The following is a 27478-nucleotide window of genomic DNA, read 5'->3' on the forward strand; positions in this document are numbered from 1 at the left end:
CCATGTTTGCTCAGCGCTGTTAAATTGTATGTACATGAAGCAGGAGTTTTGTACCTAGAAGTTATAGTAAACAAACATTGTGATTGGGTCTATAGCCTTAAGGGGAAATGGCAGAGAGGCTACAAGTCTTTGAGCTTGAGTCCAAGTCAAGTCTCAAGTCTCTCATGATTATAAAGTGTTGTATCACCTGCTGCGTTCCATCCAGGCTGCTCAGAACACTGCGTAGCTCTCTCTCTCTCTCTCTCTCTCTCTCTCTCTCTCTCTCTCTCTCTCTTTTATATATATATATATATATATATATATATATATATATATATATATATATATATATATATATATATAGGGAATTCAAAGCATGTAATATGTTATTCTGACTCATTTATCGATTATCATACAGTATCAGCTTTGATTAGTTGTTTGGTATATAATCAGTGGAAACAGGCTATTGCAATATGACAAAAAACACCAAGAATGCTTTATTCAGGGAATTAGGAAAATTTTGCTGAAGGGAATAACTAACCTATTTTTCACTTACAAAGCACAACCATGTAATGTGCACTGCATCTACACCTACTGACAGCCTATAAACTACTGTCAACACATCCCCCAGACTCTCACACCCAGTGTAACGTTAACTAAATAAAACTGTAACGTTATGTGATCAACAATAAAGCTGTAACTGGTTTGCAGCCGAGATTAATAATTAACACGGTGGCAGTGCGTCTCGGGTGCGAGTCGAGTATGAAGTCTTTTGAGGAAGAGTCTCAAGTCAAGTCCGAGTCTCAAACTCGAATCCTCATCTCTGGGAAATGGTCACATGAACCTACCATGGCTGACATTGATAATGTTGGTGCTGCAACAGTTCCAGCAATTAATACGCAGTAAAAAAAGGGGAGCTGTGGGTGGAATTCATACTGTTTGCACATTGCTGCGAGCCTTCAAACACAAGATCTTTTACATTTCAGGCCTGGAAAAAATGCTGCCATCACATCCAAACGTGGAACCCTGTGGATAAATTGAAATTGTTTCCTGACACCGCAAGCTTGTTTGAGAAGGTGAAAACGAGGCACAGTTGCCAACACGAGACTATCCCATGCTAGGGGTGGCCTTGCTCGAGGGTCTTAGCAGAGAACTTTCAGCGGTGCATTCTCTTGCAACGCAGTGGAAATCTTCTTCAGGCTAGATAGCTAATTAGCCGTAATCAGCTGTAGCACACTGAACAGCTTGAAAACGCACCTGCAGGATGAGTCAGTTTAAATGCTAATTAGCTCGTAAGCTAAGGTCAGCAGTGCAAGCAGACTCAAACACATACACAGGCCCCCTCCCCAGTCGGAGGCTCACAGAGTAAAGCTGCTTTTTCTTTCACTAATAAGATGTTAACTTTTTTGAAGAAACAAATCGCACATGCAGAAATTCTTCTGTGCAGGTGCATTGGAAAATATCATCAACTTGGAACAAAGGAAAAAATCCCCCGCTCTGCTCTTGCTTTGGCATCACCGTTTATTTACAGAAAACGTTTCGGGTCCCTCCAGACCTTCATCAAGAGTATTTTAAACAACAAACACAACCGGGCTTAAATATATTTTGCCCCTCCCATTCTGAGATCCCAGGTGTGGGACAATAGACAATCACTTTTCAATGGGAGTATCTCTCAATCAACACACGTGTCACTTGTGCAACATTTCACATTCATATAGGCAATCATTATCTTAATTTAATTGCAATACCACATACAACAATTGCATATCCCTATCAGGAATATACAGTGTCATGACCTGGCTCACGAGCCACGACAAAAGACAAGAGATATAAGGTTTGCAACTAAAAGGTTTAACATTTATTCACTGAATATTAGAGCCCGACCGATAAAGGATTTTTAAGGCCGATACCGATACAAATATTTGATGATTTAAAAATCCGATATTCTGATATATCGGCCGATATGTATATAAAAAAATAATCCAGAAATGCGTAACTTAACACATGAAACTTAAAGTCCTTTGAACAAAAAGAAGAGTGTTGCCAACAGGAACATTGTAGATCGCCCTCTGGTGGACAAACTATGCAACACCATAGTGGCGTAACAAAGATAACTAAATATACAGGGGATGATGTTAAAGTAACAATGAATGAAAACTATTAACCAGGCCGACTATACAAAAGCATGGTGCCGGCTGGATGAAGAGAGAGACAGTGCGAGGTTCACAGCCAGAACTTAAGAACTCCTGGGAGACAGAGAAACACATCAAGCCCTGCTCTAGCAGTCACAACAGTGACCCCAAAATGTTTTAACTTGTTGCCACTTAACCTCTAAAAAATACTTGGATTCATGTTTCCATGTGTGCAAATACATATATCCATTCCGTGTTTATTGCAATTAAACATATCCATTTCATTTCACAGAACCGATTTTAAGTCCAGTTGCGTTTGTTGTTTAAAGCTTTAGTGCGTAACTTTTTTACATTAATGAACGTCCGTTACATTCAAGCCGTTGCCAAATGAGTTGCTACAAAGCTAATTAAGACTATCAGCTCCACACAACACTCTGTATTTCTCAGTATGGCTATGTTCAGAAGATTGTGGCGTTCGTTGACTTTCCCGCCCAGAAACTCAAGTGAAGATAATGACCTCTTCTGAAGACTCCATCATGTTTTTTTTAATCTTCCGTGTCCTCCTTGGCTACTAGCTACTGCGTGTAGGAGAGGTGGGGGGTGCTGCGCGATCACGTGAGGCTTGTATCATGTGGACGTGCCGACAGTTTTGTTGACATTACTTAGAATTCCTCATGGGGGAGACAGAAACTACACACTATAGCTTTAAAATAATCTTGATGAAGGTCCCTCCGGACCGAAACGTTTGTTTTCTGTAAATAATATCCCGCTCTTGCAGAGTGCACAATTTTGTCTTTTGTTCCAAACTAATAAGATCACTTTCCTATGATTTTTGACTGATGACTGAACAATAAGCACTGCAGTCAGATGAACGTGTGTGTGTGTGTGATTTCTCTCTGTAGCTAACTTCCACTGTAAGCCGTCGGTGCTGATGGTGGACGAGCTGCTGTCTGCGTACCCCCACCAGCTGTCTTTCTCCGAGGCCGGCATGAGGATCATGATCACTAGCCACTTCTCCCCCAGAACCCGCCTCACCATGGCCTCGCGCATGCTTATCAATGAGGTACATACACACTCATCTCTACACACACTCACATATTATTCTTTACAATCCTCATTAGGGCTGCAATATATATATATACAGTACAGGCCAAAAGTTTGGACACACCTTCTCATTGAATGCGTTTTCTTTATTTTCATGACTGTTTACATTGTAGATTCTCACTGAAGGCATCAAAACTATGAATGAACACATATGGAATTATGTATTTAACAAAAAAAGTGTGAAATAACTGAAAACATGTCTTATATTTTAGATTCCTCAAAAATAGCCACCATTTGCTTTTTTGATAGCGCTGCAAACCCTTGGTGTTCTCTCAATGAGCTTCATGAGGTAGTCACCTGAAATGGTTTTCACTTCACAGGTGTGCTTTGTCAGGGTTAATTAGTGGAATGTTTTCCCTTATTAATGGGGTTGGGACCATCAGTTGTGTTGTGCAGAAGTCAGGTTGATACACAGCCGACAGCCCTATTGAATTCATATTATGGCAAGAACCAATCAGCTAAGTAAAGAGAAACAAGTGGCCATCATTACTTTAACAAATGAAGGTCAGTCCGTCCGGAAAATTGCGAAAACTGTGAATGTGTCCCCAAGTGCAGTCGCAAAAACCATCAAGCGCTACAACGAAACTGGCTCACATGAGGACCGCCCCAGGAAAGGAAGACCAAGAGTCACCTCTGCTGCTGAGGATAAGTTCATCCAAGTCACCAGCCTCAGAAATCGCAAGTTAACAACAACTCAGATTAGAGACCAGATGAATACCACACAGAGTTCTAGCAGCAGACACATCTCTAGAACAACTGTTAAGAGGAGACTGCGCGAATCAGGCCTTCATGGTCAAGTAGCTGCTAGGAAACCACTGCTAAGGAGAGGCAACAAGCAGAAGAGATTTGTTTGGGCCAAGAAACACAAGGAATGGACATTAGACCAGTGGAAATCTGTGCTTTGGTCTGATGAGTCCAAATTAGAGATCTTTGGTTCCAACCGCTGTGTCTTTGTGCGACGCAGAAAAGGTGAACGGATGGATTGTACATGCCTGGTTCCCACCGTGAAGCATGGAGCATACCTGTCAAGTTTTGGATTTGAAAATAAGGGAAATTTTCCGGTGCCCACCTCGAGCGGTCCCACCACCCCAACCAAGCTCCAGTATCCCTTACATTTTAAGACAGGTGTACAAGAAAGCTAAAATCACCACTTGATGCAGAATGCTGAAAACATTTACAATTTATAACATTGCTTGTCTTTAAATTAACATTTTATTTTCATTCCACACCTTCTTTTCATTTCATATTGCTTTTCTTTTACAGTTTTCTTTTAATTTCACATAACTTTTCTTTAGTGAGGTATTGTACAAATTTGTTGCAGACTTTGCATTCTTTAGACTGTTTTGGAAGGAGTGTATCTGTGGGCTGGGCCAGAGCGGTTAATTTTACATGAGAGTAGAGCGCAAACAGTTCTGTGGTCTAACGTCATCCTATCAATCCAATCTTTCGTACCATGCTAAACACCCTTTCTGAACTTGCATTGCTATGGGGAATGCATAGTAAAGCCTTCATAAGTTTTGGCAGCGCACCGTCTCTGTCGTAGCGTCCATCATCCGTCTCTGTTTCTTTTCTTCTTTTTTTCCCCCACGTTGTCACTCATCATCTGACCTCACACACTAACCTCACGACAACTGCCACCTACAGTATCTGTAGTAGGCTAGCTACTGCAGGTGGCAGTTATCGCGAGGCTAGTAACAGAGCTCAGATTGGGAATGTTTTTTTTCTTTTTTTTACTCCGCTCGGGTCCGGGGTATTATTATTTTTTAATAACGCAGGTTAAAATATGGGACATTTACGGGAAAATACTAATACGGGAGGACGGCGGGAAAGAAGAGTAAAATACGGGACTTTCCCGGCCAAAACGGGATACTTGACATGGCATGGAGGAGGAGGTGTGACGGTGTGGGGGTGCTTTGCTGGTGACACTGTTGGGGATTTATTCAAAATTGAAGGCATACTGCAACCAGCATGGCTACCACAGCATCCTGCAGCGACATGCCATCCCATCCAGTTTGCGTTTATTTGGAACATCATTTATTTTTCAACAGGACAATGACCCCAAACACACCTCCTGGCTGTGTAAGGGCTATTTGACCAAGAAGGAGAGTGATGGAGTGCTGCGCCAGATGACCTGGCCTCCACAGTCACCGGACCTGAACCCAATCGAGATGGTTTGGGGTGAGCTGGACCGCAGAGTGAAGGCAAAAGGGCCAACAAGTGCTAAGCATCTCTGGGAACTCCTTCAAGACTGTTGGAAAACCATTTCAGGTGACTACCTCTTGAAGCTCATCAAGAGAATGCCAAGAGTGTGCAAAGCAGTAATCAGAGCAAAGGGTGGCTACTTTGAGGAATCTAAAATATAAGACATGTTTTCAGTTATTTCACACTTTTTTGTTAAGTACATAATTCCACATGTGTTCATTCATAGTTTTGATGCCTTCAGTGAGAATCTACAATGTAAATAGTCATGAAAATAAAGGAAACGCATTGAATGAGAAGGTGTGTCCAAACTTTTGGCCTGTACTGTATATATATATTTTTTTTGTGGCATTTAAGCCCTTTATTTGGCAGGACAGTTTAAGGCATGAAAGGGGAGAAGGAGGGGGAATGACATGCAGCAAAGGGCCCCAGGTTGTAATTGAGCCCACGGCTGCTGCGGCGAGGACTGAGTCTCTGTATATGGGGCGCACGCTCTAACAGGTGAGCTACCCAGGCGCCCCATATATCGTTTTTTTATCGTCATCGCGATATCAACTGGCGCAATAAACACATGGCTAAAGGCTGCGACACATTGTGAAAGACACTCAGAGATGTTTTGTGTTAGTTGAAAGAAAATAGCAGAAAAAAGAGAAGTGAATTAACTAGAAAATAGTCACGTTTAAGAAGCTAGAATCAGAGAATTTTTCAAACCGATTATCAAAATAGTTTAGGCGAATAATTGAATTGTCAATTAATCAATTCATCTTTGCAGCTCTATTAATGCCCTCACAGAACTGGTAGATGCACATTCAAATGTCATTCTTTTTCTAGTGGTGCATTTTATGTTCAAATCAATGTTCAATTTGTTCACTAAAAGAATGTTGGAAATGATTTCCTTTCATTTGTTTTAAGTTTAACAAGCAATTTGTTGTATTTTAGCAGAATACTGAAAGCAGCAGAAATGCAGAGCTGAGTACACTTAAATATCTGTTTATTTATCGCACTTAATATCGTTATTGCAATATTCAACAATGTTATCGCATATTCTCCTCATATGCAGCCCTACTCCTCATAGAGCTGTTTGTTTTCATCTGTGTATGTATGTGTATGCATATGTACAGTTGTGTTCAAAATAATAGCAGTGTGATTTAAAAAAGTGATAATAATGCTCAGAATCCTTTGAATAGCTTTTAATTCCATAATATCGTGTATTGGGAACACTGCACATTAAATTCTAAATCAAAACATGACCAAAATTGATCAAGTTTATGTTATACATTTACAGAAAGTGAAGAAAAAGGAATATTAGGCTGTTCAAAAAAATAGCAGTATTTGCATTTTTCTTTACAAACTCAAACATTTACTGTATAAACTGAAAAATGACTCAAGGGTTTGCTTTACTTTGAATCACTGCACTAATATTTAGTTGCTTAACCATTATTTCTGAGAACTGCTTCACATCTGTGTTGCATGGAGTCGACCAACTTCTGGCACCTGTGAACAGGTATTCCAGCCCAGGACGATTGCACTGGAATGTCCACAATTCTTCTGCATTACTGGGTTTTGCCTCAGAAACATTATTTTTGATGTCACCTATGGGATTGAGGTCTGGGGATTGGGCTGGCCACTCCATAACATCAATCTTGTTCATCTGGAACCAAGACTTTGCTCACTTACTGGTGTGTTTTGGGTCATTGTCTTGTTGAAAGACACATTTCAAAGGCATTTCCTCTTCAGCATAAGGCAACATGACCTCTTCAATTATTTTGATGTATTGAAACTGATCCATGATCCCTGGTATGCAATAAATAGGCCAAACACCACAGTATGAGAAACATCCCCATAACATGATTTTTGCACCACCATGCTTTACTGTCTTCACAGTACTGTGGCTTGAATTCAGTGCATGGGGGTCGTTAGACAAACTGTCTGTGGCCCCTAGACCCAAAAAGAACAATTTTGCTCTCATCAGTCCACAGAATTCTCCTTTGGCCAGTAAATGTGTCCTTTGGCAAATTTCAACCTATTCAGTACATGTCTTTTTTACAGCAATGGGACTTTGCGGGGGCTTCTAGCTGATAGCTTTGCTTCACATAGCCTTCTTCTGATCGTAACAGTACTCACAGGTAACTTTAAGTCTTCTTTGATTTTCCTGGAGCTGATCATTGGTTGAGCCTTTGCCATTTTGGCTATTCTTCGATCCATTTGAATGGTAATTGACCGTTTCTTCCCACGTCGTTCAGGCTTTGGATGCCATTTCAAGGCATTTGAAATCATTTTGGCTGAACAGCCTATAGTTTTTTGCACTTCTTTATATGTTTTCCCCTCTTCAATCAACTTTTTAATCAAAGTCCGCTGTTCCTCAGAGCAATGACTGGAATGACCCATTTTGCGTGTGAAATGCACTATAACCAGCATGCACAACATTTGCTTCCTTCCTTCCTTAAATATGGGCCATAATTGACGCCTGTGTCTTCACAGAATCAATAACCTCACTAAGTGAACACAACACTGCTATTATTTTTAACATGCCCCTTTCAATTACATATTAAATTACACAGAATGAGCAGCATGCATGTCATGACTGTTGGTTCTGTTGGTTTTCTATGACTCTACAACATTTACTAGTAAATTATTTGCCATGTAGAAATATCACTTCTACCAAAAAAATTTATTTATGAGGTTAGTGATGTATGCTATTATTCTGAACACAACTGTATGTGTACTGTATATATTCACTTTTTTATATACAAACGTATATCTGTACATAGTAGTCTTATGTTTATCTTTATCTTGTTCAACATTGTTGATTTTGTTTCATGCAGAGCTGCAGCGATTAGTGGACTAATCGATAAGTCGATCAACAGAAAAACATTCGCTAAACTATTTTGATAATCGATTTATTGTTGGCTGAAAAATTGCCGAAAATGCTGTTTTCACTCTGTCAAATATGGATATTTCCTGCTCTTGTTTAAATATTATATCATATTAAACTGAACATCTTTGGGTTTTGGACAAAACAAGACATTTAAAGACCATTAACTTGGACTTGGAGAAACTGTGATGGTCATTTTTCACTATTTTCTAACATTTTTGTAGACCAAACAATTAATTGAGGAAATAATCGGTGGATGAATTTATAATGAAAATAATTGTTAGTTGCAGCTCTGGTTTTTAGCCGTATGTCTATCATCAAAAAGCCAGACTCAAGTTCCCTGTATGTGTTTACACTTCCTTGGCCATCAACTGTATGTTGAGTTATGTGGTTTTACATGCTACAAGCTATTTCAAATTGGGAAAAGTTGAAAAGCAGCAAAGCTACCCTCAAGTTACTTTAAAAAAAAATCCCTTCCAACGCAGAGTCTTAGCATGAATACAAACTAAGTAACCCTGTCTGGATTCCACAGACGAGGGAGTGAAATGAATGTTAATTTTCTTTCGGATATTACAGCCAACATTTTCTCTCAAGCACCTGTCGGCTACAGACTACAGTCTGGATGTAAATCCAAACCAAACAACCACATTTGGACTGAAAGAAGAGAAAAGAACATTAAAGGGTAACTTCGTTTTTTTTTCAACCTGAATCCTATTTTCCTATGTTTTTGTGTAAGTGACTGATAGGAACAACAATTTTTGACATTGGACCAGTATTAAGTGAAATCGCTGCAGTTGGCAGCGGAGAAACTAGCTACAATGTAAGTTAATAGGGCAATGTCCAGCTTGTATTTACCTTCACAAAAGCGCAGATTAATATTCTAAGTGTCTGACAAAATTATGGAAAGGATTTCTAAGGAGGTGGACCTTTCTGTTAAAGAGTAAGATCCTTTTTTTTAAACATAAAAACATCCGCGAAATTGTATTCGCTAATGCCACCAGACTCCATGTAAATAAACCGTCATTTTAGCATCGTAAAATACACTTCATTCAAAGTCAACAGAAACAAAATAAAACTATGAAAAGCTGTTTTGGGTCGTCTTTCCACTTTTCCAAACATAACAACTCTAGTTTTGGTTGAAAGATTTTAAAACGGCCTGTCTCTGTAGGGATCCTTTCCATAATTGCCTGTCAGTGGCAAAAAAAGCACTTTTAGTGAACCAAATTGGCGATGCACATTTGCCCCATAGGGTTACATTGAAGCCCGGTCTGTGGCTTCTGGTCACAGGGTTCTCGCTCAATACTGGAGCAATGTTAAGAATTGTTGTTCCTCACTTCCTCCGTCACCTACACACAAAAACATAGGATAATAGGGTCCAGGTTGAAAAAACACGAAATTACCCTTTAACTTCTGCTTCAGACAAATATGAGAAGCTTTTTTTCTGATTTCTATAATATAATATAATGTTGTTGTTTTTTTAACTAGTTAACTAGGACTAAAAATGGATCTGACACACTACCATTCATGTTATGCAACAGCAATACAAAATGTCCAAATGTGTTAATGGAAGTATTGTAGTCAAAGCTTAATGTTGTATGTAATAATGTTCCATAATCCCTTCCAGAGACAGAGACTGATCAACACCACGGAGACCCGAGTCAACCGCATCACTAACGGCGACTCTGACTCGGCGGCCAAGGCTCAGGGGAGGCGGGGCTTAGAGAATGGCATGGGCGGAGCTGAGCAGGGTCTGAACGGGAGGAGTCGACTTCAGCTGCTGGAGTCTGGGAACGAGACGGAGAACGAAAACGAGGACAACGAAAACAACGAGAACGATGAGGAAGGAGAGGGCGAAGATGAAAGCAATGGCCCCCTGGTGCCTTTCAAAGTGCCAGGTACAGCACAGCTGACATGTTGAAATCAAATGATCCCTGGCAATATAAATGTTTTCTTTCTTTTTTTTGTTGTAAATATGTTTATTGCAGACTGCACTGGTTCATACAAGCAATATTATTTTTCCATTTTCTTATTCATACAATTACAACAATACAGCAGCAACCAAGAACATATAGGATTGTAATTATTTGGCAGATTCTAAATACATCAATGGTGAGGCACAGTAGCAAATAGCAAGACTTATGTTAAGAGACTAAAGAGTAAACCTGGAGTCAAAAGAGGAAAGAAAACTGGTTAACACTTTACTTGAAGGTATCGACATAATCGTGACATGACACTGTCATAACTATGACATGACACTGTTGACATTGTTTGGGTTGTCTTGATTATGACAACTTGACATTAATCAAAGTGACATTACCAGAACTTGTCTTGGTCATGACAAGTTGACATTAAATTAGTTTGGGATGTCTTTGTAATGACAACTTGACATTAACCAGGATGATATTACCAGTGGATGTCTTTGTCATGACAACTTGACATAATGTCATCCTGTTTAATGTCAAGTTGTCTTAATAAGGACACTCCAAAGAAATGTAATGCCAAGTTGTCATGACAAATACATCTTCTGGTAATGTCATCCTGGTTAATGTCAAGTTGTCATGACAAAGACATCCCAAACCAATTTAATGTCAACTTGTCATGACAAAAACCGAATGACACTTAATGACAGAAGTCATAAACGTTTATGACTTGTTTATAACGTTTATGACACGTTCATGACAGTGTCATGTCATAGTTATGACAGTGTCATGTCACGATTATGTCGATACCTTCAAGTAAAGTGTTACCGAAAAATGACCTTTGCAACTACCACTATTACAGTATTAATATACAGTATGTGACCCCCCTCATCCCACACTTTCTTCCCTCAGCCCCCTTAAATGTTTCCAAACTGGTCCCCATGCCCTATCAAACACACTCCTCCTCCCTGCATTCGTGAATCTAAAGCCTCTCCAGATGGAGGACCTCGCCCAGTTCTCTAAGCCACATCTCAAATCAAGGCACAGCATCAGACATTTGTTTATGTTTTTTTTTAGCCAGTACAGTACCCAGATACACTGGACATTTGTCCCTGCCAGAGTTCAAAGCAGTGTCATTTGTAGACCCCAGAATGGCCATGAGGGGGTTGGGCTCCCATTGCTTGTTTTTGGCTTTTGAGTAGTAGATACAGAAGACCAGAATGAGTGGAGGTTGTCCAAAGTTGGAAGGAATGTTTGTTGTTGGTGCTATGTATCACTGAAGCCATCATGCTATCTGCTATCTTTGTCCTCCCTCCAGCTGGAGCGTGTAACAAGCTGAAGTGGATAGTAATGTGGCCTCTGTCCCTGCTTCTGTTCCTCACCGTGCCCAACTGTGCCAAGCGGCGCTGGGAGAGGTGGTTTATGGTCTCCTTCTTCACCGCCACCATGTGGATCGCCGGCCTCTCCTACATCATGGTCTGGATGGTCAGTCCAGTTGCTCTGACTCACAAACACTAACAAATTGCACTTACATGTCACAGTTGCATGTGGCTTTTTGTAGTTTGTAGCACAGAAACTCAAGTGAAGATAATGACCTCTTCTGAAGAGTCCATCATGTTTTCTTAATCCTCCGTGTCCTCCTTGGCTACTAGCAACTGTGTGGAGGAGGGGTGGGGGGCGTGCGCGGTCATGGAAGGCTTGTATCATGTGGACGCGCCGACAGTTGTAGTCTTTATTTGATTAACTGTCCTGCTGAACTAGATATATATATATATATACAGTATAGGCCAAAAGTTTGGACACACCTTCTCATTCAATGTGTTTCTTTATTTTCATGACTATTTACATTGTAGATTCTCACTGAAGGCATCAAAACTATGAATGAACACATATGGAATTATGTACTTAACAAAAAAGTGTGAAATAACTGAAAACATGTCTTATATTTTAGATTCTTCAAAGTTGCCACCCTTTGCTTTTTGATAGCGCTGCAAACCCTTGGTGTTCTCTCAATGAGCTTCATGAGGTAGTCACCTGAAATGGTTTTACCTTCACAGGTGTGCTTTGTCAGGGTTCATTAGTGGAAGTTTTTCCCTTATTAATAAAAAAGCAAAGGGTGGCTACTTTGAAGAATCTAAAATATAAGACATGTTTTCAGTTATTTCACACTTTTTGTTAAGTACATAATTCCATATGTGTTCATTCATAGTTTTGATGCCTTCAGTGAGAATCTACAATGTAAATAGTCATGAAAATAAAAAGGAAACGCATTGAATGAGAAGGTGTGTCAAAAATTTGGCCTGTACTGTGTGTATATATATATATATATATATATATAAATAGAGTATGTTTGCTTTCAGGTGACTGTGATCGGCTTCACTCTGGGCATTCCAGATGTTATCATGGGCATCACCTTCCTAGCAGCAGGCACCAGCGTCCCAGACTGCATGGCTAGTGTTATAGTTGCACGGCAAGGTATAAACACACACACACACACACACACACACACACACACACACACACACACACACACACACACACACACACACACACACACACACACACACACACACACACACACACACACACACACACACACACACACACACACACACACACTTACTGTGCACTCGAGCTGATGCGAAAAAGTGAAAGCAGTGAAAGTGAAAAAGCACAAAGTCCCCCCCAAAGGGACTTACCATCTCCAACAGAAACACTGTTCACAAACTGCTCCAAACAGCTCTTTTGTAGTCCAGCCTTTACTTCAGAGACAAACGTGGTCACTTTGGAACACACGTTATAATGCTCGCCTAGCTGCTAGCGTGGTACTCATACTCTGCTTCTGACTGGCTAGCAGTGCTTACCTAGGTACTGAGCATGTGCGACTCCCAACAAAGATGGTACAGAAGTGAGATGCCTCACTCTGTAGCTAAAACAGAGAGCTTGACACACAGGGTGAAAAGAGGAGCTGCAGCAATGTGTAGAACAACAAATATATGGTGTTGGATGTATGGCTATTCTGATATCTATCTATAATTTCAGGAATGTCTGTCTGTCTGTCCGTCTGGGTGTTAAGCGCATATCTCTCGAACAGTTAGTCCGATGGATTTCAAACTTGACATGTGTCTTGCTATGGGCACAAGTAAGTGCAGTGCCAACGTTGTTTGGATAAGAAATGCAAAAGATATAGTTAAATATATAGGTAAAAGAAGCACACATTGGCTTATGCCGCTCTAGCCGCTGGCCCCTCCCCCTCTGCTCACTGAGTGAGCAGTAAGCAGGAGCAGAGAGAGAGAGAGCAGCGGAGCTTTGGCAGCTAAAATGTGTGCAAAGTAGCACTACTTTGGTCTTTGACTTTGAATAAACAAACGACAATTCCCGAATTTAAGGACGTTTCAGAATCTCACACATGCAAAGCACAACCAGCTACAACAAGTGCAGACAGAGCGTGATGTCACTTATAGGCAGGCTATTTATCTTATAAAGCCAGACGTATCTGTATGTGTGTCTGTGTTTGGGGGGGGAAGGTTACCTGCACATCAGTGCCTCTGACTCTTTTCCTGCTATTGTATTAAGTTGCTGTGAGCTGGCAGAACATAACGTAGCCTAATCTCGGAGATTATTCCTTCAGAGCGCTTGGCAATGCGAGAAAATCTCAGAGCTGAACCGGACAGATAACCTACATCAGATTTCATCAGACTCACCCGCAAAACAAATCCCCTACTTCACCGTTAACTGTCAAGCCACTATGGAAATGAATGAACATCTCTGCTGAAATGCTAAATTCCTTAATGATCCGACAAGAGACATCTCTCTCTGTCTCTCTCTCTCTCTCTCTCTCTCTCTCTCTCTCTCTCTCTCTCTCTCTGTGCGCACACACACACACATACACATACACACACACACACACACACACACACACACACACACACACACACACACACACACACACACACACACACACACACACACACACACACACACACACACACACACACACACAGTCCGGTTCTGGTGGTTGATGAACGCAGATATGTGCTGTTTAGCTCTCATAACGGGCCGGTGGGTAGCGCACTCCCATGAGTCCATGACGCTAATGTCTGATTACTTCACATTTTAATTGTGATATTTTGTGATTACATTCTGATTCTGCAATGTTCTCTGTCAGGTAAATATAGAAGCACAATGTCTTCCTCCATAGGCGCCGATTTATGTTTTCCTCCGTGGGTGCTCACGGGCGCATGCCCTTTAAAAAAAAAAGTAGTCAAAACATGTTTGCATTTCAGAACCTTAGGAAACGGACAGCGGCCGACACAAACACACTATTTACTTGATAATAAAGCCGTAAAGTTTCAACTCAGGACAGCGCCACTTCTCACAAATACAGATAGGATTGGAGATGAGAAGTTTAACTGACCCCCAACTACCGCTGACCTGACGGAGCACCACGACCGGCAGCTCGCGGTGCTCTGTATCTAGCGTGCAGTAACCGATTCTGGGGTATCAACCGCGATCAGCTTCGTGGGAAATTAAGAACTCTCTGCACTGGTGGTGGATGTCATTGATGCACTTGCATCATTAGGTTTGCTTTTTTAATAACAAATCTGTCCATTTAATTCTCATTCTGATTACCTAACGCACATGCACACACTGTGGGGGGGGGTGGAGGCGTTTTCATCCAAGAGACGCTGTGATTGGTGGATAGGATATGGAGCAGGGGACTGACAGCGACATAACCAATCACATTATGACAGACGCTCCACTTAGTACCAATTGCAATGTTTAATTTGAAATAAACGTAGCCTACTGGCAGTCTGGCACATGTGGGTGCTCAGTTGGTGCTCGCTATTTTCCGTGGGTGCTCGAACTCCGGAGCACCCACAGAATCGGCGCCTATGTCTTCCTCTGATGTAGACGTAGCCTACGCTAAGTCAATAGATAATAGGCTATACAGTGGAGTTGCATATTATTAAGTGGTTCAGGGTCCTTCTGTAAGTCATTTGGGGGTACACTTTGGTTTTGATAAATTCTACAAGCAGCAACACCACAGGCCAAACAATCAGCCCGTTTTCAACGGACACAGCACTAGTAACCTCTAAATACAATTATGAACCTGAAAATGAGCATACTATGAGCACTTTAAGTAAAAGTTTTACAACCACACTGTAAAAAATGTACTCAAAGTATTAAAATTAAAAGTACTCAATGCAGAAAAATCCTAACAATTTAGAAACTGGAAAGGATCCAAACAGTTGTGTGTTTAATGGTCTAATCATTTCAGCTGGACTTGTGGGCCGTTATATCTTTGGGCAGTTTAATTCATAATAAAACATCATATTTTATAAACTACATGTGTTTTGTGTGCAGAAATCATAATTTGTAAAGTAACTAGTAACTAAAGCTGTCAGATTAATGTAGTGGAGTTAAAAGTACAATATTTCTCTCTGAAATGTAGCAGAGTAGAAGTAGAGTGGCATGAAAAGACAAGACTCCAGTAAAGTACAAGTACCACAACATTTGTAATTAAGTACAGTACTTGAGTAAATGTACTTTGTTACATTCCACCGTTGACACACACACAAACACACACACACACACACACATGCAGGAGGTTGAAATCACTATTTGTGTTGGGTGAACCAAAGCTGGAATGCTGTTAAGAGGAATGGCGTGACTCAGCACAATATTGCTTGTCATAATTGACTTGTCCCCTGTCTGTATACACACACCTTGACAGTGTTTCTCTCCCTACATCAGGTCTGGGAGACATGGCCATCTCCAACTCCATAGGCAGTAATGTGTTTGACATCCTGGTGGGCCTGGGCCTGCCCTGGACCCTGCAGACACTCTGCATCGACTACGGCTCCAACGTGAGTGCTTCTCAGCTCCGCCACAGGACATTCTGCTGGACGTATACTCGTTAATGATAATCTTTGTGTCAGGTGTAGCAGGGAGGAGTAGGGAATGGCGGACCCAAAAATGCAGAGAGCAGGCAGGCAGGCAGGCAGGCAGGAGTAAGTTGAAAACGAGGATTTAATGATGAAACTCACGAACACAAACACAAACAATGATCTGACACTGGACAAGGGGAACACCAAGACTAAATACACAGACTAATGAGATAACACAAGACAGGTGACACAAGGGCTGGGAAACAGGTGAAACACATTAGGCAGGGCAGAGCAATCAACAAAAGGAGGGAAACACAAGACCGGAAGTAAAGTGGACAAGACAAGACAGAAAACCAGAGACTTCAAAATAAAACAGGAAACAGAGCACAAAACAGACCACCAAAATAAGACAAGACACCAAAACCATAACAGTACCCCCCCCCAAGGGACAGATCCCAGATGTCCAAAAAAAAAAGGAGCAAAAGACAAACCAGGGAGGGAGGAGGGGGCCCGGAGGAGGGACGCGACCAAAAAAGTCAAACTAAATCAACCCGGAAGGGCGAGGGAAGGCACTGGAGACACTCGGGCAAGGGAAACAGAGAGAGGCCAGAGGGAAAAGAGAGTCCTGGGGCACGGGGAACAGGGAGTCCAGGAGCACAGGGAACAGAGAGTCCCGGGGGGCACGGGGAAACACAGAGCACTGGGGGCACAGGGGGCCACAGAGAAGGCAGAATCCCACAGGCGACCGGCGACGGAGGAGGATGCTTCCAGGCGGGCGGGCGACGGCAGCAGAACCCCTCAGACGGCCGAACAGAACGGTGAGGGTTCAGGAGGCCGTCTGCAACGGGCGAATCCCCCTCAGGAGGACGAACAGGACGGGGAAGTCTCCGCAGCGCCGCCGGTCGCTATACCCCTCTGGCGGCCGGGCGGCGGGGCGCGCACCCCCTCATGCCGGCGCGGAGGCCGCACCCCTCGGCCGGCGGCAAGGCCGTCCCCTCTAGGCCGGCGGCTAAGGAGAGTGCCTCTGGAGGCCGTGGCGAAGGCGAGAGTGCCCTCTGGAGGCCGGGCGGCGAAGCGAGCACACTCTGGAGGCCGGCGGCGAAGGCGATACCCCTCTGGAGGCCGGCGGCGAAGGAGAGTCCCCTCAGGAGGCCGGCGGCGAAGGAGAGTCCCCTCAGGAGGCCGGCGGCGAAGGAGAGTCCCCTCAGGCGGCCGGCGGCGAAGGAGAGTCCCCTCTGGCGGCCGGCGGCGAAGGCCATACCCCTCAGGAGACTTGGCAGGCCAATGAAGGCTAAAACCCTCCGAGGGCCGGGCAAGCAACGGGTCAGCTGAGCTGGAGCCAGGCGAAGAGTCAGCGGGGCTGGAGCCAGGCGAAGAGTCAGCGGGGCTGGAGCCAGGGGAGCTGCTAGCTGGCCTGGACTCAGGGGAGCTGCTAGCTGGCCTGGACTCAGGGGAGCTGCTAGCTGGCTGCGAATCAGGGGAGCTGCTAGCTGGCTGCGAATCAGGGGAGCTGCTAGCTGGCTGCGAGTCAGGGAGATGCTAGTGGACGGGGAACGAGGGGTGCTAGCTAGCCGAGCGGGGTACTGAGAGGCTGCTAGCTAACCTGGAGACAGGGGAGAGGCCGCTAGCAGGCCGAGAGGCTGGGAGAGGGCTGTACGTCAGCCCAGAGGCAGGAGGGCTGCATGCCAGCCCAGGGACAGAAGGGGCTGCACGTCAGCTCAGGATCAGGGAGCTGCACGTCAGTTCAGAGTCAGGAGAGCTGCACGTGCCAGCTCAGAGTCGAAAGAGAGCTGCACGTCAGCCCAGAGTCAGGAGAGCTGCACGTCAGCCCAGGACAGTCAGGAGAGCTGCACGTCAGCTCAGAGTCAGGAGGGCTGCACGCGTCCTCAGAGTCAGGAGGGCTGCGACGCACCGGCAACTGGGCTGCAGGAGTGGCGTCGGGCGACTGGGCTGCAGGCGTGGCTGCAGGCGCGTCGGGCGACTGGCGGCTGCAAGCGTGGCTGCAGGCGGCGCTGCAGGCGGGTGCTGCAGGCGCTGCGCGTCGGCGACTGGGCGTCAGGCGACCGGGCTGCAGGCGCGGGGTCGGGCGACTGGACTGCCGGGCGTGGCTGAGGGGCACACAGTCCGGATCAGGCTCAGGTCCACTGTGAGGCTGATTGGGGACATGGCGCTGAGAGCCACGATGTCCCTTTTTCCCGTCCACGCGCTCCACGGGTCCCCGTGAAGACGTGCCGCGGGTTCCGTCATAGGACTGCTTGTGGTTGGGGGCATACGCTGACCGGGTAGCGTCTGAGCAGTCTCCCAAGAGTTCTGGGGAAGCTGGCAAAGTGGCAGGCGGGCTGACAAAGCACACACCCGGCCGACGCTGTTGGCCGACTGGGGAGGAGGCAGGCTGGTGGTGGGTGAGTCACTGGGGGTGGCTTGCGAAACCGCTCTAACACGAGCTTGACTTCCCTCAGGTGGGGGAACAAAGTGACTCACCCAAGGCCTCTCTGCCAACCACTGTCGCTGAATGGCGAGCTTCTCCAGGAGAGGAGGGTGCCGGTCTGGCTCAGAGCAGAGCAAACACTGCACAGTCAAGCCAAATTCCAACACCTTCTTGGTGAAAAGAAGTTTCTCCGCTGGGTCCATGATGGTCAGATCATTATGTCAGGTGTAGCAGGGAGGAGTAGGGAATGGCGGACCCAAAAATGCAGAGAGCAGGCAGGCAGGCAGGCAGGAGTAAGTTGAAAACGAGGATTTAATGATGAAACTCACGAACACAAACACAAACAATGATCTGACACTGGACAAGGGGAACACCAAGACTAAATACACAGACTAATGAGATAACACAAGACAGGTGACACAAGGGCTGGGAAACAGGTGAAACACATTAGGCAGGGCAGAGCAATCAACAAAAGGAGGGAAACACAAGACCGGAAGTAAAGTGGACAAGACAAGACAGAAAACCAGAGACTTCAAAATAAAACAGGAAACAGAGCACAAAACAGACCACCAAAATAAGACAAGACACCAAAACCATAACACTTTGTTTATAGAGCACTTTTCAAAATCCATGTTACAAAGTGCTTCACAAAACAATAAAGCAGACCGGTCCTAAAAACATAATTTGTTTCTTTTTCATGATTAACAATTTTTATTTTTTAAAACAGCATACAAAACACATGACTTACAACATGAACACATCCCCTCCCCCATGAACACTCCCATTCATTAAAAACATCAGGGGCGTGGCCGGGTTAGCTTAGTTGGTAGAGCAGGCGCACATACTGTAGAGCAGTGTTTCTCAAATGGGGGTCCGTGTACCCCTAGGGGTACTTTGGAGTACTGTAGGGGGTACGTGAGATTCCTTTTTGAAATGTTAATCAGAATACTACTACTCAAATATATCAGTCATGCATAATTCATAAAATTAATTTAGTTATGGATTCTAAACATTTGAAGTAACCTTTAACTGTGTTTCAGTTACAAGCTTGTTAAGTAAATCAGACACTACTGGTGCAGAGCTGTAATGTACCTCTTTATATAGCCTTTTTTTCTACCAAAAATGCTTTGCACTCTCTCCCCTTTCATATCGTCATCTGTCCTGTGGAATTAAAGGCCTGAAATGCCCAAAAAAGTAATCTTTAAAAAAAAAAAAAAAAACATCAGGGGCCTCATGTCTCTCATCAAACGTGCGCAAGCCAATTGTACGCACATCAGTAAGTAATCAATCTTTTTTTTTTTTTGGGCCATTTTAAGCCTTTATTTATAGGACAGAGCTGAAGACATGAAAGGGGTGAGAGAGAGGGGGAATGACATGCAGCAAAGGGCTGCAGGTTGGAGTCGAACCCTCTGTATCGTCTGAATCGTAAACCTCTGTATATGGGCGCGCACTCTACCAGGTGAGCTACCCATGCGCCCAGTAAGTAATCAATCTTGATAAATCCCACCTGTTCTAAACCCCCCCTTTTCACAAATCAAACCCTGCGTGCTGTGTGTACGGTACTAGGAGGTCAGAGAGCAGGGTGTGAGGCCATGAAGAGCCCTAAAAGTGATCAGTAAAATCTATTCTAAAACATACTGGGACTGAAACCAGAAGAGAAGAGAACAGAGCTGTGTTCATAAAGGACGGGAACAATAGTAATAATAATGTAATATTCATTGCAGACCAGTGCAGTGAGGGAGCTATGCACAAATGCACCCACAGCTGATTACTTTTTACACAGGAATAAGTCATTTGGGCGTAATAAAAGTCATAAATACAGGATGTGATTCTGTGTGTGTCAGAACAGAGCAAGAGACTCTGTCTTATTTAGTTTGGACTGGACTTCTTTTAAAAGGAACCCTGACACTATATCTTCTGTGATAAAATCATGTAATCTCTGTGTTTGTCTCCTCAGATCTATCTTAACAGCAGAGGACTCATATTCTCAGTTGGACTCCTGCTAGCCTCCGTATTCGTCACAGTGAGTACCAGATTTGTACAATTTACTGAATTGGGCTGTCCTGGCGATTCATCCATCTTTGTAGGTTTTTTTTCCTAAATATATTTATTGGAATTTTAAAATACAACAAACAAACCAACAGAACAGCTTAGACAAGACATGACCAAATGAGAGGGTAACAGTAGAAAATACAAATTAAGATAACAGACATTACTTCCATCTCCAGCCCCTTCCAACCTACTGAATAAAATACATCAAATGACATCAAGGAAAATATGTAGACAAATAAAAAAGGTTACAAGATCGCTATTTTTTTTATTTATTTTTTACCAAGAGGGTACAATGATAGGCTAGACTGGATTAGGAAACCCTTGTAATATCAGTTCAGTTCAGTTCAAGTTTATTGTCATATGCATATTAGTACAAAGTACCACAGCAATGAAACACAATGTGCCTTAGCAGTCTCTCAGCACCAGTCAATAATAACAATTTTAAAAAACATAATAGCATTAAAAACATTATAGAATATCCAAACACAATATACATAAGTGACTAAGTTCAGACCACAGCCCTCCTTCCTGTTGTGCTATCGTTCAATAACCTTATTACCTGGGGGGTAAAAACTATCCCTAAAACGTGTTGTGCGCGTTTGGATGCTCTGCAAACGTCTCCCTGATGGAAGGTGGGAGAAGAGTTTGTGTGCCGGATGACTAGAATCCTGCAGAATACCTCGTGCCTTTTTAGTGCTGCATTTCCAGTAAATTTGTTGGAGCGATTCAAGGGGAACCCCGATGATTTTAGATGTAGTCCTGACCACTTTTGCCAGAAGATTAAGGTCATGTGAAGTAGCCCTGCCAAACCACACTACAATGTTACCTGTCAGTATACTCTCAATTGTACAGCGTAAAAGTTCTGTAGAATGTTAAGAGACATACCGTATTTCTTAAGACACTGCAATAAGTGTAATCTGTATGTAATGTATGTTATATATATGTAATAATATGTAAGATGACAGAGTGGGCCCAATAAATTCCAAGTAAGGATCCCAGACTTTATACAGTAGAATGTTTTCATTGGGAATACACTCCATTACAAGATTGTGCCATGACATTTTTGTTGGAGTGATGTCCTTGATCCAAAAAGCAAAAAAGAATTCGTAGCTGCAAAAGTCAGTAGACTGAATAGCCTTTTTTTGTCGACATTGATGATGAGAACATCTTGAAAGCCAAGTAGGAGGCACATAATGTAGATTTAACACTATTGGAGCACCAAAGATAACACACAATGCTAGACCAGGAGCCTTGTAGGTATGTTCACACATGACCAGAAACAATGGATGAAACTGCCAATCTCGGTGACATTTACAGCAGAGTGGGGACACATTAGGATCCATCTTGTTTTTGAGAACAGGTGTTAACATGCACTCAGTGTATAATATCTTTGTAGTTTTCAATCCAACCATAGGTATAGATTTAAAATAGGGATGATATCTCTACCAATTTCTAGGATTCCAACAGTTTGGCTTGTAATCACACGGCTGATGCAGTTGTGTGCTATGGACAAGTGCAGAGTCAGCCTACTGCATGTAGATAGGAAATCTAGCCAACGATGATGGGGACAAAATGATGAACTGAGAGAAATCTGTCAACAGTGTGTTGAGAGAAATGACAAAAGGAAACGCAGTTCAGCCAACTGGTGTGGCAGACTGATCTCATGAATTGGCGTATGTATGAAACGCCAATTTGTAGTCCGTTTTTGCGTGTTATCAAGATGCATAATCGCATTTTTTGCGTGTATATCAACGCAAATCGGCCGCCATTGGCCTATATTGCGAGTCCATTTCCGCCGTAGCGAGTGGTATAAAGGAACAGGTAAGGGGGTAGGTTTGGGGTAGGTTTGGGGTGGGGGATGGGTAAAACACAGGACTTTCACCTGGGAGAGCCGGGTTCGCGCCCGGCGTGTGGCGATTTTTTCGGCCGTTTTTTGCCGTTTTTTTTTTAAAGTTTTTATTTTTTTTTTTAAGTTTTTGTTTTTAATAAGCCTTACCCAATGTTTCTTTCCTAAACCCAACCATTTGTTGTTGTCGTAAGTGTGTTTTAGTCGTTATTTTCCGTGTTTTTGTCACTGTTTTGTTACTAAAGCCTTTCCCTGTGTTCTTTTCCTAAACTCAACCATTTTTTTTTTTCTTAACAGGCGTGTGACGTTGTTCTCGCGATAGTACGTCGCGTTCTCGCGATAACGCGCAATGTGGCGAGGCCACGTGGTGGGTCTGTTTACATCAGCTGTATCCAGCGTGTATCATACACGTGGATAGCTGAAAATGGCGTAAAATAACACGCCATTTGGCTTTATGAAAGTGGCGTATATATTTACGCCAAGTCATCATGCCATGTTGGGTGTGGAATGGATGATTATTTGAATGTAGAATATGTACAGCAATGATATCTTGGCGTCTAGAATCTCACCTCGTCACTTCCCAACACGGAAACACCAAGCTCAGCAGAGCAGGGAGTCAGTGGCGCCGGCAGGATTCTATTTTTCATAGTACCCACAAAAACCCTCCGCCGGCTGAAGCGGTTTACTGCGCCAGTTTGACACATGTGCCTTAAAGTGCTCATATTATGCTTTTTGGCTTTTTCCCTTTCCTTTATTGAGTTATATATCTTTTTTTGTGCATGTTATAGGTTTACAAAGTGAAAAAGCCCAAAGTCCCCCCCAAAGGGACTTACCATCTCCAACAGAAAACACTGTTCACAAACTGCTCCAAACAGCTCTGTTGTAGTCCAGCCTTTACTTCCGAGACAAACGTTATAATGCTCGCCTAGCTGCTAGCATGGCACGCCCTCATACTCTGCTTCTGACTGGCTAGTAGTCCTTACCTAGGTACTGTCAGGGCACGCCCTCATACTCTGCTTCTGACTGGCTAGTAGTCCTTACCTAGCTACTGAGCATGTGTGACTCCCAACAAAGATGGAACAGAAGTGAGATGTCTCACTCTGTAGCTAAAACTGAGAGCTCAACACACAGGGTGAAAAGAGGACCTGCAGCAATGTGCAGTACAACACAAATTATACCATGTAAACCTATTCTGGTACTCCCTCTAAATGAGCATAATATGAGCACTTTAAACTAATTCCTCCTTTCCTGTCTGCAGGTTCTCGGTGTCCATTTGAACAAATGGACTCTGGACAGGCGACTGGGCTTGGCCTGCCTCGCCATGTACGCCATCTTTCTATGCTTCTCCATCCTCATCGAGTTCAACGTCTTCATCTTCGTCAACCTCCCTATGTGCCGAGACATCCACTGACCTCCCTCCTCCTCTTCTTCTCCGTCTTCTTCTTCTTCTTCTTCCTCTGGTTGAAGGAACAAAACCCTCTCCCAGCTTCCAGTTTCTCGGCGCCTTGAAACCAAGTCCTACCTTTTTTATTTTTTCAAATAGAAAATAGAGCACTATATGAGTTATCTTTGGTGCAATACACACAAGAAAGAAGACACCGGAAGTTTTATTTTGGAGGGCTGGTGGGAACCAGACAGGAGGTGTGAAAAAGAAAGTCCCAGCAGCAGAGATTGCTGCCAATCGTCTAATGAACCGAAAGGTTGGCTAGAGTGAACGTAACTGTATTTACACCGACAGTTAGGCTACTGTTGGTGAAGAAGCTGCTACTGTAACTGACTGAGAGAAGTCCTGCGCTAATAGAGATTTTTAGCTGGAATGTTTGTTACTCTTTGTACAAGTTTGGATATAAGCACACCATTAAGGTACTTTTAGGTAAAAAAACAACAACTGTCTTTCTGTGTATATATTTGAGGATTATATAAGCACTTATTATTAGCTGATATATGGGATTCTCTTATGCACAACTGGGTCCGTCTTACCGAGCTGAATGATGCGATGACAGTGACACTATTATGTGTTTTACTTTAGTGATTTGGTCTGCCAGTTATTCACTCAAAATGCTTCAAGATTGTCTCCCATGCGCGGTAGTAGCCGACACAGCATGCCGTACCAGCCACATGTCGACGCTAGCTTTGCACTTTGACAGGCCGAATCTAGATTGTTAACACTATTCACACAGTTTCTTCTTGTTTGTCTCTCTACAGCCATATACGAGTACACGTGGGCTTTATTTATTTCGCCGTAATAAAACCCACATGTGAACGGGATGTGCCTGGAACTGACATCCAGCACTGTCACTTTATTGATTAGAGATCTTATTCTATCATTGCAAAGCGTCTACAGCTACTCGAAACATATAACTACTGAATTTAAAGTTCCCTCTAGACGGTAGACCTCTTGTACATATTGAAGAATTAGTTTTTAGTCTCAGAGTTGAGTATAACATTATTACTTCTTAAAGCCAAAAGTATTTTTAGAATAGGAGTTAAGAGTCTTAGATGTGGACTTTGGAGCATCAGCTCGAGTGCACAGTAAGTGTGTGTGTGTGTGTGTGTGTGTGTGTGTGTGTGTGTGTGTGTGTGTGTGTGTGTGTGTGTGTGTGTGAGTGTGTGCGTGTCACAGTCTCGAGGGGAACCAAGGACACCACTGTTACTGGGAAGACATAATCATGATTTATTTATGAATTAATTTATTCAAAGATCATGTCTAAGCACCAGTATCAGCCCTTTGGATCATGTACAGTGTATTTAAACGGGACGTTCTCCGCTCTTTGACGACGGAGCTGTAATGTACTGTACCTAATATATAATATATATATATATATATATATATATATATAATCTAAGTACTGGAAACTGACTTGATGTTGTTTATATTTAAGAATAGAACTTTATAATTTATACGTTTTGTATAGTTTGGAAAGATATCGCAACATTTCTATAACACAGTGTTTTATTTGACATTGCACGGCCGAGTCAAGTTGCCGTGGAAATGTTCTGAGTTTTGGTGAGATGGCCTAAAAAAAAAAAATTAAAAAAAAAAAGCAATCTTGTCCTAACATGGGTGGAAGATGTTGCCCCTCCCCTCGCTAGGGTTGGGTAGTGTTCAAAATAAATGTCCATACTATTACCGTGACCTTGATATCGGTTCCTGAACGATACTTTTTTTCGATACCAATTTTATAAAAACCCATGTTAACAAGAAAAAGAAATTACAACATTACACATTGCGGCTCAAATCTTTTTATTTATTTATTTATCCTACCACGTGAGCCCCGTCTCTGTGGTAACGTAGAGTTTTCCCTGCGTGTCTCTACAATGTGTAACGTTAGACAGCCAATCACAAACACTATCAGATCTTGGTAGAGGCACGCTGCATGCTTATTGGCTCACTGACGCTGATGAGATGAGAATTTTCCGATACCTCGACCTACTAAGGAGGCAATTTTGCCCGGTGCCTAAAAAGTTTTTAAATTCGGTACCCAGCCCTACCCCCTCGCGTGTTGAATTAGAATGATTGCCTTTCAGATAAGAAGGAAGCGTGTCCTGATGGCAAACCACCCTTTGAACTTTCACAACAAGTTGTTTCTTAAATCACAGTGCTTTAACTCTCATGCCATCCCTTGTATTTAAGGCTTCAACACCAACGCTTGTGGCCATTCTCCTGCTCGTCTTTGAGCCAAAAAAAACCCACATTTGTCAACAGTATTGCCACTCTGTTTCAGCATGTGTTAAAACAAAATGTGGAAGAAATTTACTATTATTTTACTTTATTTTTTTGTTGAGAATTCTCGTTATTAGAGTTGCTGATTAATTGAAAGCATCCTCTGCCGGCAGCCACAAGAAGGCGATGTAGAGCTGTGTGACATCTTCAGAGATGGCTGTTATTTTACACACTCAGTAGAAAGTGGTTTGGGTATTTTTTTCAGGTAGGCTAACTAGAGATATTAAATAATGGTCGGTTTGCATGCCTCTTTCATAATTCCGATTATTTTGTGTGTAATTTATATGCATTTTCCAAGTTCTAAAAAAAGCACTGTCTTGGTTATGCTGTACATATCAGAGATGGATATGCTATTAGAAACACAGATGTTGGAATGACTTCTGATGAGCAGTTATATTTGAAGATATATACTGTATTTAGAATGTAGGCCTACAACATTTAGTTTTCAGCTAATTAACATCGTTTTATGCTCATGTCTTTGGAATTGTTTGTAAATCCTCATTTTTGTTGATGAGGACCACTGGGCGGAGCTCCGAGACACAGAGAGATTAAGATGTTGGCCTTGTTCCCAGTGGTCTTCCTGCAATAAACTGATTTACATCAGAGATGTTCACAAGTCATTTTTTTGGGATTCCAAGTCGAGTCTCAAGTCTTTGAGCTTGAGTCCAAGTCAAGTCTCAAGTCTTTGAGGGGCAAGTTTAAGTCAAGTCTCAAGTATTTTGCCATGAGTCCAAGTCTCAAGTCTCTGGCCATCTGATCTGTCCCTAACACTGTATTGTTAAATCTTATGAATTCAAAGCATGTCCTGTAGCTACCATCCATACAGTACAGTATCAACATCAGTTGTGGGATAACTTGCAATGCAATCTGAAGAAAAACTAATTAAGAACTCTGTTTCAATTTCATAACTACATTTTTCAACATTTTGGTATCTGCACCAAATAATACCTGTTTGTCTGTGTTACTAACTGGCTATAAAGCCCAACCTTATCATGCATTACATTTTTCAGTGTTCAAAGTTTGAGGGAAACATCTGTATTGAAAGTGAACACAGCAACCGTGGTGCAAACATGTGAGAACTGATACTTTCCGTATTGCTATTTAACAACAACCTGGTGAAATATTAACCTAAGTCTGTCACATCATATGGATACAACTATGAAGATACAATTTGCCTGTTCCCAGCATAAGCATAACACTTTGCAATGGTTAGCTTGTTACCTGTGACGATATATGCTAAATGTAACATCTCTTTCACATTAGCAAGTGACTGACCTATCTGAGTGCGTTATGAGATGCCTGATGAAGTTTGACGTTGTTGACCCGCCA

At 42.7% G+C, this 27478-nt stretch overlaps 1 protein-coding gene across 1 annotated transcript in view; it reads left to right on the forward strand.

Annotated features, from left to right (window-relative positions):
- Positions 1–26754, forward strand: part of LOC120564817 (sodium/potassium/calcium exchanger 3-like) — a 111815-nt gene extending 85061 nt beyond the window's left edge. The window contains exons 11-17 of the mRNA XM_039810075.1: positions 3014–3174; positions 9914–10184; positions 11527–11693; positions 12569–12683; positions 15966–16078; positions 20485–20550; positions 23684–26754. Coding sequence (XP_039666009.1) covers positions 3014–3174; positions 9914–10184; positions 11527–11693; positions 12569–12683; positions 15966–16078; positions 20485–20550; positions 23684–23836 — 1046 coding nt within the window. The 3' untranslated portion in view covers positions 23837–26754. The remainder of the gene's footprint in view (positions 1–3013; positions 3175–9913; positions 10185–11526; positions 11694–12568; positions 12684–15965; positions 16079–20484; positions 20551–23683) is intronic.
- Positions 26755–27478: the final 724 nt, after the last annotated feature.

This window comes from Perca fluviatilis, chromosome 1 (assembly GCF_010015445.1).
Source record: "Perca fluviatilis chromosome 1, GENO_Pfluv_1.0, whole genome shotgun sequence".
Classification (NCBI taxonomy): domain Eukaryota; kingdom Metazoa; phylum Chordata; class Actinopteri; order Perciformes; family Percidae; genus Perca; species Perca fluviatilis.